This window comes from Crassostrea angulata, chromosome 4, assembly GCF_025612915.1.
Source record: "Crassostrea angulata isolate pt1a10 chromosome 4, ASM2561291v2, whole genome shotgun sequence".
Lineage (NCBI taxonomy): Eukaryota > Metazoa > Mollusca > Bivalvia > Ostreida > Ostreidae > Magallana > Magallana angulata.
This window is the reverse complement of record NC_069114.1, coordinates 26,498,727-26,514,244: the sequence shown is the minus strand read 5'-3', so window position 1 is coordinate 26,514,244 and position 15,518 is coordinate 26,498,727. Positions and strand designations below refer to the sequence as shown.

The 15,518-nt window shown below is 37.5% G+C and overlaps 1 protein-coding gene and 1 long non-coding RNA gene across 2 annotated transcripts; both read right to left on the bottom strand.

The window, feature by feature from the left end:
- Positions 1–1,455: 1,455 nt before the first annotated feature.
- On the bottom strand, positions 1,456–5,271 carry LOC128182190 (zinc finger protein 567-like). The gene is made up of 5 exons (XM_052850794.1): positions 5,259–5,271; positions 4,064–4,781; positions 3,141–3,938; positions 2,218–3,015; positions 1,456–2,134 (listed from the first exon to the last, which is right to left on the bottom strand). Exons 1-5 carry the CDS (start codon positions 5,269–5,271, stop codon positions 1,456–1,458), a joined length of 3,006 nt encoding a protein of 1,001 aa, XP_052706754.1.
- Positions 5,272–5,471: 200 nt separating this feature from the next.
- Positions 5,472–7,168, bottom strand: LOC128181551 (uncharacterized). Its single transcript, XR_008243333.1, has 2 exons — positions 7,046–7,168; positions 5,472–5,849 (listed from the first exon to the last, which is right to left on the bottom strand). It is a non-coding gene; the product is annotated as an uncharacterized LOC128181551 (long non-coding RNA).
- Between the last annotated feature and the right edge of the window lie 8,350 nt (positions 7,169–15,518).

Sequence of the window (15,518 nt, the reverse complement as noted above, 5' to 3'; positions counted from 1 at the left end):
ATAAAGGAACTGGGTTATGTTATATAGGGACATGGTTTTGTTATACAGGGAATAGGTTATGTTTCTCTGTGACGGGGTTATGTTTCTCATAGACTGTGTTATGTTATACAGTGACCCTTTTTTATTTACTCAAAGACAGGGTTATGTTGTTTAATGACAGGTATATGTTCATCGGAGACCTTAAATATTTGTTTTTTAAGTGACTGGGCTATGTTGTTCAGTAATTGGAATATGTTGTGTTTTAGTTACAGGATAATGTTGTTCAGGGACTTGCTTTTGTTATAATTGCAGTTGTTACGTCTTGTAAACAATGAACTGTTATTATTGAATAAATATATAATAAATTAAAAAATATTTTAATTACTTCTTTTTTATACAATCCTCTTGCTCTTTTATTAACAGGTCTTCATCTTGCTCGCGGAATATTAATTTGTATGAAGGATATTAAGACTATATGAGTTCTTGTTCTATCAACTGTCTACTTTATAGCAATTTTAAATTATTACATATCTTATTATCACAAATGTGTAAATATACACTAATAATCAGTAATTAGTTATGGCCATTAAATATCTCCGCCTTTAAATGTCATTCATATCAAATTCTGACAGATGTCGACAAAGCGTTAAACTGTCTATATTAACCCCTTCAAGGTAACTGCAGTACTGCTCTTTTGCAGGGCAAAATGACACGCATGTAGTTTGGTGAAATATGACATAACGTCAGTTGTTTCATTTAGGGTGATTTCACCATGCTTCGGACACCTTTGGATTTTTCCCTTTGTTCACGCATCAAATATCGTCCAAATATAAATAAAACTTGTTTCAAAAGTTACAGGTTTTCCCCTTGCTTAATTATTGGTGGTAAAATTGTTAAAAATGTAGAAAATAAAGCAAATTATTGAAGAATTGAACTATTTCACCATGGATCGGACAATATTTATCAAGCATCGGACAGCTATAGCAGCACAGTAGAGATTAAAAATAACGACATTTTTGGTTTTAATGCAAAAATACAAAAGTTCAGAAAAATCAATTTATTCAATTGCTATTCAGATTTCTTTAAATGTAAATAATTCTTTACCAAAATCGTGACCATGCCCCTTTATGAGGCACAAAACACTTGATATAAAAGTTTGCCTCCAGTATAGTCTCAAGTGACTTGTTCAGATTTAAGGTTAGGCTCATATTTAACCTTATAAAGTTTCTGCCTGACTTGGTTAGGGTCTGTATTGACTTGGTAAGGTTTCTGCCTGACTGGGTTAGGGTCTGAATTGACTTGGTAAGGTTTCTGCCTGACTGGGTTAGGCTCATATTTGACCTTATAAAGTTTCTGCCTGACTGGGTTAGGGTATGAATTGACTTGGTAAGGTTTCTGCCTGACTGGGTTAGGCTCATATTTGACCTTATAACGTTTCTGCCTGACTGGGTTAGGGTCTGAATTAACTTGGTAAGGTTATTGCGTGACTGGGTTAGGGTCTGAATTGACTTGGTAAGGTTTCTGCCTGACTGGGTTAGACTCATATTTGACCTTATAACGTTTCTGCCTGACTGGGTTAGGGTCTGAATTGACTTGGTAAGGTTTCTGCCTGACTGGGTTAGGCTCATATTTGACCTTATAAAGTTTCTGCCTGACTGGGTTAGGCTCATATTTAACCGTATAACATTTCTGCCTGACTGGGTTAGGGTCTGAATTGACTTGGTAAGGTTTCTGCCTGACTGGGTTAGGCTCATATTTGACCTTATAAAGTTTCTGCCTGACTGGGTTAGGGTATGAATTGACTTGGTAAGGTTTCTGCCTGACTGGGTTAGGCTCATATTTAACCGTATAGCGTTTCTGCCTGACTGGGTTAGGGTATGAATTGACTTGGTAAGGTTTCTGCCTGACTGGGTTAGGCTCATATTTGACCTTATAACGTTTCTGCCTGACTGGGTTAGGGTATGAATTAACTTGGTAAGGTTTCTGCCTGACTGGGTTAGGCTCATATTTGACCTTATAAAGTTTCTGCCTGACTGGGTTAGGCTCATATTTAACCGTATAACGTTTCTGCCTGACTGGGTTAGGGTCTGAATTGACTTGGTAAGGTTTCTGCCTGACTGGGTTAGGCTCATATTTGACCTTATAAAGTTTCTGCCTGACTGGGTTAGGGTATGAATTGACTTGGTAAGGTTTCTGCCTGACTGGGTTAGGCTCATATTTGACTTATAACGTTCCTGCCTGACTGGGTTAGGGTCTGAATTAACTTGGTAAGGTTTCTGCCTGACTTGGTTAGGGTCTGAATTGACTTGGTAAGGTTTCTGCCTGACTGGGTTAGGGTCTGAATTGACTTGGTAAGGTTTCTGCCTGACTTGGTTAGGGTCTGTATTGACTTGGTAAGGTTTCTGCCTGACTGGGTTAGGGTCTGAATTGACTTGGTAAGGTTTCTGCCGGTCTAGGTTAGGGTCTGAATTGACTTGGTAAGGTTTCTGCCTGACTGGGTTAGGCTCATATTTAACCTTATAAAGTTTCTGCCTGACAGGGTTAGGGTCTGAATTGACTTGGTAAGGTTTCTGCCTGACTGGGTTAGGCTCATATTTGACCTTATAAAGTTTCTGCCTGACTGGGTTAGGGTCTGAATTGACTTGGTAAGGTTTCTGCCCGTCTAGGTTAGGGTCTGAATTAACTTGGTAAGGTTTCTGCCTGACTGGGTTAGGGTCTGTATTGACTTGGTAAGGTTTCTGCCTGACTTGGTTAGGGTCTGAATTGACTTGGTAAGGTTTCTGCCTGACTTGGTTAGGGTCTGAATTGACTTGGTAAAGTTTCTGCCTGACTTGGTTAGGGTCTGTATTGACTTGGTATGGTTTCTGCCTGACTGGGTTAGGGTCTGAATTAACTTGGTAAGGTTTCTGCCTGACTGGGTTTGGCTCATATTTAACCTTAGAACGTTTCTGCCTGACTGGGTTAGGGTCTGAATTGACTTGGTAAGGTTTCTGCCTGACTGGGTTAGGCTCATATTTGACCTTATAACGTTTCTGCCTGACAGGGTTAGGGTCTGAATTAACTTGGTAAGGTTTCTGCCTGACTGGGTTAGGGTATGAATTGACTTGGTAAGGTTTCTGCCTGACTGGTTTAGGCTCATATTTGACTTATAACGTTCCTGCCTGACTGGGTTAGGGTCTGAATTAACTTGGTAAGGTTTCTGCCTGACTTGGTTAGGGTCTGAATTGACTTGGTAAGGTTTCTGCCTGACTGGGTTAGGGTCTGAATTGACTTGGTAAGGTTTCTGCCTGACTTGGTTAGGGTCTGTATTGACTTGGTAAGGTTTCTGCCTGACTGGGTTAGGGTCTGAATTGACTTGGTAAGGTTTCTGCCGGTCTAGGTTAGGGTCTGAATTGACTTGGTAAGGTTTCTGCCTGACTGGGTTAGGCTCATATTTAACCTTATAAAGTTTCTGCCTGACAGGGTTAGGGTCTGAATTGACTTGGTAAGGTTTCTGCCTGACTGGGTTAGGCTCATATTTGACCTTATAAAGTTTCTGCCTGACTGGGTTAGGGTCTGAATTGACTTGGTAAGGTTTCTGCCCGTCTAGGTTAGGGTCTGAATTAACTTGGTAAGGTTTCTGCCTGACTGGGTTAGGGTCTGTATTGACTTGGTAAGGTTTCTGCCTGACTTGGTTAGGGTCTGAATTGACTTGGTAAGGTTTCTGCCTGACTTGGTTAGGGTCTGAATTGACTTGGTAAAGTTTCTGCCTGACTTGGTTAGGGTCTGTATTGACTTGGTATGGTTTCTGCCTGACTGGGTTAGGGTCTGAATTAACTTGGTAAGGTTTCTGCCTGACTGGGTTTGGCTCATATTTAACCTTATAACGTTTCTGCCTGACTGGGTTAGGGTCTGAATTGACTTGGTAAGGTTTCTGCCTGACTGGGTTAGGCTCATATTTGACCTTATAACGTTTCTGCCTGACAGGGTTAGGGTCTGAATTAACTTGGTAAGGTTTCTGCCTGACTGGGTTAGGGTATGAATTGACTTGGTAAGGTTTCTGCCTGACTGGGTTAGGCTCATATTTGACTTATAACGTTCCTGCCTGACTGGGTTAGGGTCTGAATTAACTTGGTAAGGTTTCTGCCTGACTTGGTTAGGGTCTGAATTGACTTGGTAAGGTTTCTGCCTGACTGGGTTAGGGTCTGAATTGACTTGGTAAGGTTTCTGCCTGACTTGGTTAGGGTCTGTATTGACTTGGTAAGGTTTCTGCCTGACTGGGTTAGGGTCTGAATTGACTTGGTAAGGTTTCTGCCGGTCTAGGTTAGGGTCTGAATTGACTTGGTAAGGTTTCTGCCTGACTGGGTTAGGCTCATATTTAACCTTATAAAGTTTCTGCCTGACTGGGTTAGGGTCTGAATTGACTTGGTAAGGTTTCTGCCTGACTGGGTTAGGCTCATATTTGACCTTATAAAGTTTCTGCCTGACTGGGTTAGGGTCTGAATTGACTTGGTAAGGTTTCTGCCTGACTGGGTTAGGGTCTGAATTGACTTGGTAAGGTTTCTGCCTGACTTGGTTAGGGTCTGTATTGACTTGGTAAGGTTTCTGCCTGACTTGGTTAGGGTCTGAATTAACTTGGTAAGGTTTCTGCCTGACTGGGTTAGGGTCTGAATTGACTTGGTAAGGTTTCTGCCTGACTTGGTTAGGGTCTGAATTGACTTGGTAAGGTTTCTGCCTGACTTGGTTAGGGTCTGAATTGACTTGGTAAGGTTTCTGCCTGACTTGGTTAGGGTCTGTATTGACTTGGTAAGGTTTCTGCCTGACTAGGTTAGGGTATGAATTGACTTGGTAAGGTTTCTGCCTGACTGGGTTAGGCTCATATTTGACCTTTTAACGTTTCTGCATGACTGGGTTAGGTTCCTTATTGACTTGGTAAGGTTTCTGCCTGACTGGGTCAGGTTCTAATTTGACTTTGTTTCTGCCTGACCAAGTCAATTAAGAACCTATATCTCAGGCAAATACCTTACCAAGTCCCTTTAGACTGCTCAATATTGTTCAAGTTAACCTTTACATTTCTACAGTTTAATAAATATTGAATGTTATAATTAAGGACTTTTCAGATTTGAATTATATAATCTTAAGCTTGGTTCTATAAAGCAAAACACGATTATAGAGAACACACTTATAATGACTTGATGCTTACAGCGAAATGATTCTTATTCACCGGGACTTTATTACTTGTTGCAACCTTGACATATAAAAAAAGGAATTACGCTTATAACAAAGTGAAATCGCCCAACCTGGGCACTTCATAGTTTACTATACCTGTATATTGTTATATGACATCATGCATTGCATGTACAATTTTTCATTTTTTTTAATGGGTAAAGGGTAAATTTAGGGAATTAATCAAAACTGTGTCAAAGCCCTTATAGATCACAGTATTCATATAAAAATTAAGTGTTAATTTTTTTTTCACAGCTTGCATTATTGTCACAATACAACTCAAAATCCTCTTTAAAATGAACTTTATTTCTATATTAACATTGATTTGTAGCAGACTAATAAGATAAAATTTCCTTATAGGATGAGTAAGGCAAACATCCAGAATGAACAGTTTTTTCTCTATTTTCAACAAATGCAGATTGAAAAAATCCTAATGGGTACATCTCATATGTTATAAAAGGACTAGATATTCCACAAGGCATCTGGTCCAGACTAGGTTGTCAGTACACGGTAGGCTACTGAAGAATTATGATCCTATGCATATTTGTTCCTCAGAAAGTCCATGAGATCAAAGGGAAATGTATATTCTGTATATGAACATCCGATGAAAGCCTCTCGTATAATAGACAGGAATCCAGTTCCAGGAGGAGACGTCATTAAGGAGTCTGAAATACATTTATTTTTAATACTTTACCAAAAATATCACAGTAAACCAACTATTATTTGCGATGACTTTATTTAGCAATTTACCCTAGATGTAGTTGTGAGTGACTAATTTTTGCAACTGTAACGGAATGGGAGAAATAATGACGGACCAGACCGGGTTTCGAACCCGGGCCCCCTGAATCTCTAGTCAGGTGCTCTACCAACTGAGCTATCTGGCGCCTGTATTCGAAGCGGTCTGACCGTCACATTTCTCGCCCCTCTAATGTTCTTCGCCCTTGAAGATCACCTCCGGCTCTTCCCCTGACAGGAGTTCACCTGTCGGTTCCAGGGGTTGGACACGGCACCAAATGTAACAGGATGAGAGAAATAATGAAGGACCAGACCAGGTTTCGAACCCAGGCCCCCTGAATCTCTAGTCAGGTGCTCTACCAACTGAGCTATCTGGCGCCTGTATTCGAAGCGGTCTGACCGTCACATTTCTCGCCCCTCTAATGTTCTTCGCCCTTGAAGATCACCTCCGGCTCTTCCCCTGACAGGAGTTCACCTGTCGGTTCCAGGGGTTGGACACGGCACCAAATGTAACGGGATGAGAGAAATAATGAAGGACCAGACCAGGTTTCGAACCCAGGCCCCCTGAATCTCTAGTCAGGTGCTCTACCAACTGAGCTATCTGGCGCCTGTATTCGAACCGGTCTGACCGTCACATTTCTCGCCCCTTCAATGATCTTCGCCCTCGAAGATCACCCCAGGCTCTTCCCCTGGCAGGAGTTCACCTGTCAGTTCCAGGGGTTGGTCACGGCACCAAATGTAACGGGATGGGAGAAATAATGACGGACCAGACCCGGATTCGAACCCAGGCCCCCTGAATCTCTAGTCAGGTGTTCTTCCAACTGAGCTATCTGGCGCCGGTATTCGAACCGGCCTGACCGTCAATCAACCAAGCCTTTTCACGCTTGCTTTTGTATTACAACTACCAGTATATGGCAAATATTGGTCCGTAGCGAGAAATACTTGCAACAATGAGACTCTTAGAAGTGTCGTTAAATTTCTCGCACATAAATGAAATTTTTATAGACATGTTCATATATGTAAAATAACACCGGTACCCGAGTTCTCAATATTTTAAAGCCTGTATTTATCTCAAATACCCAATAAATGCTTCGTGGCCATTCCATTTATCATATGTTGTACTTACCTACTCGTTATTATATGTATTTTCAGTCCTTTTCTACGTTAACATTCGGCAAGCGAGTTTGTAATCGTTAGTCCGCCATTTCTTCTGCAAAATCGTAATCGGGCTCGATATCACAGTTTGTTGTATAACAAAAAAACCGTACCGGATTTCGTTTTTCCGAACTGCCTGACTGGGTTAAGTAATAGACTCTTCCCCACCAACAACACAGGACGCTGTTTAGTATAACATATGGAACGCCATAGCTGCCTTATGTGCCTATTTTATGTAAAGATGGTGCTATATTATATTATGCTGTGGTTATATCATGTGAAGATGGTGCTTTATTATATGAAGATGGTGCTTTATTATATGAAGGTGGTGCTTTATTATATGAAGGTGGTGCTTTTTTATATGAAGATGGTGCTTTATTATATGAAGGTGGAGGTTAATTATATGAAGATGGTGCTTTATTATATGAAGATGGTGCTTTTTTATGTGATGATGCTTTTTTATGTGATGGTGCTTTTTTATGTGAAGATGGTGCTTTATTATATGATGGTGCTTTTTTATATGATGGTGCTTTTTAATGTGAAGGTGGTCACTCGGAACTCCTCTTATTTTTGAATACCGAGTTAACCATTTATGTATTATCTCGAAATATTGAAATTAAAACAAAAAATTGATGCGATCAAAATCCATTTTATACACTATTGCTAGTTCCTCTTTTTTCTAGCACAATTAGTATATAAGCTATCGAGGAGATCTAGCTGTGTACGACTTTACCCAAACCGAACTTGCATCTATTAAGTGACAACTATATAATGACGGAATATTACAAGAATTAAAGCCTAGTAACGTTATCCTGAAAAGCAGAAAATTGAATTTACTAATTATTTGTGTTTAAGCGAAGGTTATGCCCCAGCAATATGATTAAAATAAGATCTTTGATCCGCTCTTAATTGGGAGTTGATTTTAATCAACTCTCCTATGCAGTTACTCAGACAAACCGAAAGTGAAACAGTGTTTGGACCTCAGCACAAATCATCGCTGCTGACAAGACTTAGTTCTTGAACATAATTGATAAATTCGATGTAATGTATGCTACAGCATTGTTTTTCAAGAAACTTATTTATAAATACCTTGAAAATAGTCAGATTTTAAATGGTACGAACAATTTCGATATTTTTTGTCGTCGTATGTATTCCTACGCCAGAGTTCAATATAGTATCGTTCAACTCGACGCTCGGCTGTCTCCGTAAATCTCCGACAAGCAGAGAGTCTCCCTTGCTTGTCGGAGATTTACGGTGTCAGCCGAGCGTTTGGTTGAACGAGACTATGGAGTTCAATATTGCTTGGATCCATACAATTTTCGAGAAATATTTCTATTACTGATACATAGTTTGATTGAATTAATTTTATCTTTAAATATTATTTAAGATGATTCATATTGGGGTTTCTCGACATTCTTGTCGAAAAAGTCCAAAAATTCATATTATAAAAATGTGCGTAATTCAAATACAAATTAGAAACTACATGTACTTGTCATGCAAAATAACATATCATTGATTTTAAAATAAATAAACATCGACAAAATCAACTCCCGTCAGTTTTTTAGTACTTTGATTTTGTTATTGTCATCGCCCAGTCGGTCTTCGTCATTGATGACCGTTCATCTTTAACCTAAGTGGTGAGTTTGGAGGAAGAGCTCACATTCTGAGTGTTTCAAAACAAAACATCATTAAAAAAAAACAAATAAAGGAACGGATTGAGGATCTGATTTTATACAGACTGATGCCCTAGCTATAGGTGATAGGATTTGACTTGAAGAGAAAGTAAGGGAAATTAAGTCACAGGGAAAGGTCTACTATACTATAATATAGCTCAAAGAAAGCCCTTTTATAAGTGGTAAAGACAAAAGTAAAATGTCAAGAAATACTGACAAAATATTGTATTATTCAATTAATCATATTTGTCAATTCAGTTGAGATGAAGTCGTACAGTTCATCTCGTCACATAAATACTTATTATGCTAAAAAAGAGAAACTAGCAATTGTGTATTAAATGGATTTTAACTGTATCAATTTTGTTCTAGTTTCAAAATTTCGAGATAATAAATGTTTAACTCAGTCTTCAAAAATAAAGTTCTGAGTGACCATCTTCACATTATAAAGCACCATCACATAAAAAAGCACCATCTTCATATAATAAAGCACCATCTTCATATAACAAAGCACCATAATCACATACAAAAGCACCATCTTCATATAATAAGGCACCACCTTCATATAATAAAGCACCATCTTCACATAAAAAAGCACCATTTTCATATAATAAAGCACCACCTTCATATAATAAGGCACCATCTTCATATAATAAAGCACCATCTTCATATAATAAAGCACCATCTTCATATAATAAAGCACCATCTTCACATGAAATAACCACAGCATAATATAATAAAGCACCATCTACATATAAAATAGCCACATAAGGCAGCTATGGCGTTCCATAATAACACATACCCTTCCAGCATCGACAGGAGTTAGATGCTGTGTCTTTTAGTTCGGAACCATTCATGCCTCTCCAGCAGCCTACCAGACCAGGCTGGTGCCTACCAGCACCGATAGATAGGGTTTATTCCAATTTCGCGATCGCCTTAACTAAAAAGATGTTATCTTGTAAAAGTTTCTGATCTTTAGGCACAGGCGTATCCCCTGAAAGTTGATTTTGACCGTTGACCTTTGACATCGAGATGAGAACTTGTGTAAATGTCACAGTTCATATTAATTAATTTATTTAATGCTCATCAGCGCGCATTGCTGATAGAACGCATTGCTATATGTGTGTGAATGTTGTGATAAGTCACGTGGTTTTTCCATTTTTAGGATTTAGTGACCACGTACATGTATACATGTCTCATTGACCAATGACAGACGACTTTTAACTCATTAATTAATATGCATGTTTTACTAACTTCGCTCACTATATAAGCGCAAGTCCCGCCAAATCCAGTACCCACATATTCTACCCTTTACGGCGCTAGTATCATTTACTGTTATATTCCATTCCTGATCTTCAAAGATTCAGTTATTTATTTATTATTTAAATTCCTGGATACCTGGTAAGATCACTGTTAAGCATATTATTGTAACACCATATTCAGTGATATTGTCGGTAAATCACCGGTATTATAATTGGGAAAACCATCGTGTTTGTAATTTAGTTATATATGTAGTACATGTAATTGTCTTTCGTCAACGTGCGTGTGTTGTGTTGTAAATGTGTTTTCTAGGTTTCTTTCCATATATAATATAAAAGCAAAATACGAATCCAGAGATTTCGTTATTTATTTAACGACCCTGTGACATAAAGATGAAATTAGATATGATATTTCTTTGTATTGTATAGATGAATCTTTCAATTTCCAAATCAATGATACATAGTGTTACAAAAAAAAAAATTAAATTACAAGAATGGTATGCAGAAGCGTATTACGTTTTAACTTATCTTTACCTGTAATTCACAGATTCGCACCCCCGACTTTGGGAAATGGGTGGTCCTTGCATCCGCTTGCTTAACCTAAGGTACACCACTGAACACATTTTTTTTCTCGATATACTTTGTTTTTAAATATTCCATGCCTTAATTTTATTATTTTTTTTTTTTGCTTGATATAAACTTAAAAGATTTTGGCCATGATACAAACGAAACAATTAGTGAGCGCAACCCCCCATTGAATAGGAACCTTTATCATATCAAACAAAAAGTAATGTGAAAATATATCGGAGTTATGCCCCATTGATCAATGTATACTAAACGCAGACTAAACCGCAAAAAAGTTGAATCTATTTTAGTTTACAAGAGAACAATTGGCCATATAATACAAACCACTAACTTTGTTGTCAGAATGACTACTGATCAAATCAGCATTTATAAATGTACTCGATTACCAACCGTATTGTAAAGAACAATCAACAGGTGACATGTAAGAAGCGTTATTATTTTAAAACTTAATTCAAGCATTAAATGCTTTTTTTGGAAGTCTTCGGTCCTATATCACATGACACAATATTTTATATTACAATATCATATGATACATTTTCATGTGATACATAACAATATCGATTCATATTATACAATAACCTATCATAATATACAAAACAATTGTAGCATCTAATACAATAGTGTTCAGTAATATCATGCACTACTATATTATAGTAATCATGTTATATCATTTAACAACAATTTAAACACATCTATCAAGCAAGTTTGAGTGAGGTAGGAGGTTTTTATTAGCATCCTTGATAATGGAGATCATTCTCTCTATCTGAAGCTACCTCTGCGATTAATTCATATCAATAGTTAAATCGACTATGCAATTTTGAAATAGCTAGTACCATTATCTATTAAACCTAAAACTAAACCGCCTCCAGCATCTGAAACATCATCTTCGCTAGCCATGGGTTTTCGGTCCACTCCGCTCCCCATAAACCCTAGGGTTTATAGAGAATCTATGGTTTATGGGGAGCTGAGTGGACCGAAAACCCTTGAAAAACTCACTCCGCTCCCCATAATGCCTAGGGTTCTCCCCATATACCCTAGGGTTCTCCCCATATACCCTACGGTGTATGGGCAGCGGAGTGGACCGAAAAACCTTTGCTAGCGAAGATGCTGAAACCCATCGCTGATTCAACATCCATGCCCGTGGAATGTAGCAGGATCACAAGATGCATCATATATTCAAATTTTTAAAAACTGACCAATAATAACTATGGTATAATCATCAAAGGGCACCTGCTCCAAAAACTTGAACCAGCTCAAAAACCTTAACCTCATTCAGCATCCGAAACCTATGGCTCAGATTCAGCAATCAAGTCTGTCAGGTGCATCAATATCATATGACACACCATCCATGCAAGTTTGGTGAATTAAGGACCAGTGGTAACTTAGAAATGGCTATCAAAAGGCACGCTCCAAAAACTTTAATCTGCTCCAAAAACCTTAACTTCCCTCGGCATCTGAAATTCTTTGCCTAGATTCAGCATTCAAGTCTTTTGAGTCCATAAGTAGGTCCAGATGCATCATCCATGCAAGACTGGTGAAGATAGGACGAGTAATATATAACTTAGATACAAGACCTGCAATTAAAACTTTAACCAGGTCCGGACGCTGAAGCCAACGCTGGGGGTAAAGCCTATGTTCCCCCGACGACTTCGTCTCGGTGAGCTAAAAAAGGATATCTTTTTATCAATAACTTTTAGTTTCATCATTTGTGAAGAAACCACTAATCAAATAGGTATCTGCACTTGGGTCGATATTGGATCACATGTCTCCAAAAGCAACACAAGCTATTAGTAAATTAAAACCCCCGTCAGTAAGGGATAATTACACAACTTTAATGAGAAAAGTGACATAGTGTTTAAACGATTAACTTGTAGAAGACTTTGAGTTCAGATATAAATCCTATTGAACACTTTTAATAGAGATGAAGTTTAAAAACTCCAAGTAGAGATTTGCTGCTGTAATTGCTAATCGTAACACACCTGCTATTAATTTTAACAAGAGACACAGGGGCCACATAGCCCACCTGAGCAACAATAGCCATAACTCTGAACAAATCAGCATTAAAGTATCAAAGTCAAACTATTTTGACAATTAGGAACAGTAGATCTGGCACATAATATAAACAATCTGCCGATTTTTATCCACATCTTTTTATGGTAAATACCAAGCTCCCTTTTTTGTTCTGGTTTTTGTGAGAAGTTTTTTCTCTTCTTATATTATATAACAATTTTTTTCTACTCCTAAATAAAAGCCCCCCCCCCCCCCTTGTGGCCCCACTTTTCTCCAAGGAATCATGGTTTGATCAAGCTTTTATATGGTAAATACCAATCTCCCTTTTTTGTTCTGGCATTTGTGAGAAGTTTTTTCTCTTATTATATTAACAGATTTTCTTGTTCTATTCCTAAATAAAAGCCCCCCTTGTGGTCTCACTTTTCTCAAGGGATTCATGATTTGATGAAGATTTAATCTGCACAACCTGTGCTTTCACACAATTTTAAGCTTTTTAGACTGAATGCTTTTCCGGAGGAACTTGTAAAGATCTTTTTCTATATATTCCTATGTAAATGTTTAAGCCCCCCCCCCCCCCCATTGTTTAACACGTGATTGTCGAAAATGTGAATCTTGCAACTTAAATGTAATTGAAGATGAGTTCCATTTTTTATTTATTTGTCCATCACTTCGTAGTTTAAGAGATAAGTATATTAAAAAATACTACTCCCGAAAACCAAGTGTCTATAAAGTTATACAGTTATTATCTACCTCTAATACTAAAGAACTGTGTAATTTAGGTAAATATTTATATTATGCAAACAAGCAACGAACTCTCCATGTGAATTATCCAAATTGATTATGTACACTTTGTTTTTCTTACTGTTTATTTAATATGTATATGTTCATATGTATAACCTATGAGACATTTGTCTCTTGGAATAAAGAACTTGAACTTGAACTGGAACCCCGGGGATCATGAGTTGAACAAACTTGAATTTACACTTCACGAGGATGCCTCCACCCAAATTTAAGCTTTTCTGGTTAGATGGTGTTTGAAAAGAAGATTTTAAAAGTTTTTCTCTATACCCGTAAATCTGGAAATTTTTACGTCGATTTATTTTTGCGAATTCGAGGCAAAAGGCTATAGATTAATTTTTACGTTTTAAATTTTTGCGAATTGTCATCGGCGCTAAAAATAAAAAGCACCCAAATATTAAATGTCAATACATGTATACTGACATGCACAATGTTAGCTAACCTTCGGACATCGTATATTACCGCCGCCTCTAATTTTCTCACGGATCGTATATGTTTACCAACTTCATATAGTATCATGCGAAAGTTGATGTCTGCAATTTATATCTCGTTCAAATTACCGATATATACAATAAGAGCAGCAAATGCAACAAAACTACCTAAAGGGGTATCTTGATACGGATTTATAGCGAGATAATTATCCAAATTAGCAGTTCACACCTTCACATGCGATGTGTACACCACACACGTATCGGAGGGTCACGTGTCAAACACAGGTGATGTTTTTCCTGTGTCAAGCCAGCGAGAATGAGAAGAAAATGGCGGCATTCAGCGAGAAATTCAAAATACTGTACAAATTTTCGTATTCCGTGAATTTTGGTGTCCCGCTGGTACACTGTGAATGGGGTAAAAAAATAACGCTACATTCTGCATAACGCCGGTACATATCATATCTATGAATAAATCACGCATGCATGCAGTGTCATCAGTATACATGTACACTTAATTAAGATAGACATAAGGCTACCAGTCATCCGAAGATACCGATTTTGAGTGAAGTCCTTCAGTTTTTCAGTTTCAGTTTATTTTCACTCAACACCATATAATGGTACAAGAGGTACATAAGAAGAACAAACATATTTACATATATATACAATATAGTTGTAAAGTTCAAGAAAGTAAGTGGGGTGAACGAACAGTATGATTAATTTTTGAAATAAAGAAACACAGTTTTCTTAATGTGATATAATCGACTGAAGACATGATTTCATAAAATTTTTAGTGTTAGGAGAAGAACAGAAATATGTATCTAAAAACTGACTTCGTAATTTACTTAATGCCTTGCATTCTAATATAACATGAAATTCATCACCAATTTTGTTACAATTACACAAATTACAATAACGTTTACTTCTTTCAACAATACCCCACCTTCCTATTTCAACCGGAAGATGATGATTTGTAGTTCTAAACTTAACTAATATTTTTCTTAATTTACTGGGTAACAAGAGTAAGTAGCGTTCACATTCAAAATTTGTTTTATAAATTCTATATATAACACCCTTAGTCGATTCCTGAATATCGTTATGCCATTTTTGTAAAAATTGATCTCTTAACCTTTGTTTATTAGTTGTCTTAATCCAACTGGAGTTATAATGGTACGATTCATGATCACACCATAAATTTGAAAGCCCACATTTATCTAAACATTTTTTAAAGTTATATAAACAGTTTTTCTAAATGACCACTACCTACGGACACCCAGCACGCCCAAATTAGCTAAAAATTTATCTACGGTAAACATTTCCAGATTTACGGTATATTCTTTTGTAAAACTTGACCCATCCCTGTTGTGGCCCACCCTACCCCCGGGACTATAATTTGAATAAACTTGAATCTACACTGCCAGAGGATGCATCGACATAAATTTAAGCTTTTCTGGTCTAATAGTGTTTGAAGATTTTCCCTATATATTCTTATGTTAAAATTCGCCCCCCCCATTGTGGCCCCACTCTCACCCCGAAGACCATAATTTAAACAAAACTGAATTTACACTATCTGAAGATGCTTTCACACAAGTTTCAGCTTTTCAAGCCAAATAGTTTTTGAGAAAAAGATTTTTAAAGATTTTCTCTATACATGTATATTCGTATGTAAAACTTGATCCCTCATTGTCGCCCCA

Bases quoted from the DNA above. Each gene is read 5' to 3' on its own strand.
- LOC128182190 (XM_052850794.1), bottom strand. The intron at 3,939-4,063 runs GCAGGAACGTTA...TAACCCTGTCAG, and splicing joins TCAGACCCTAACCCAGTCAG to GCAGAAACGTTATAAGGTCA. The intron at 3,016-3,140 runs GCAGGAACGTTA...TAACCCTGTCAG, and splicing joins TCAGACCCTAACCCAGTCAG to GCAGAAACGTTATAAGGTCA.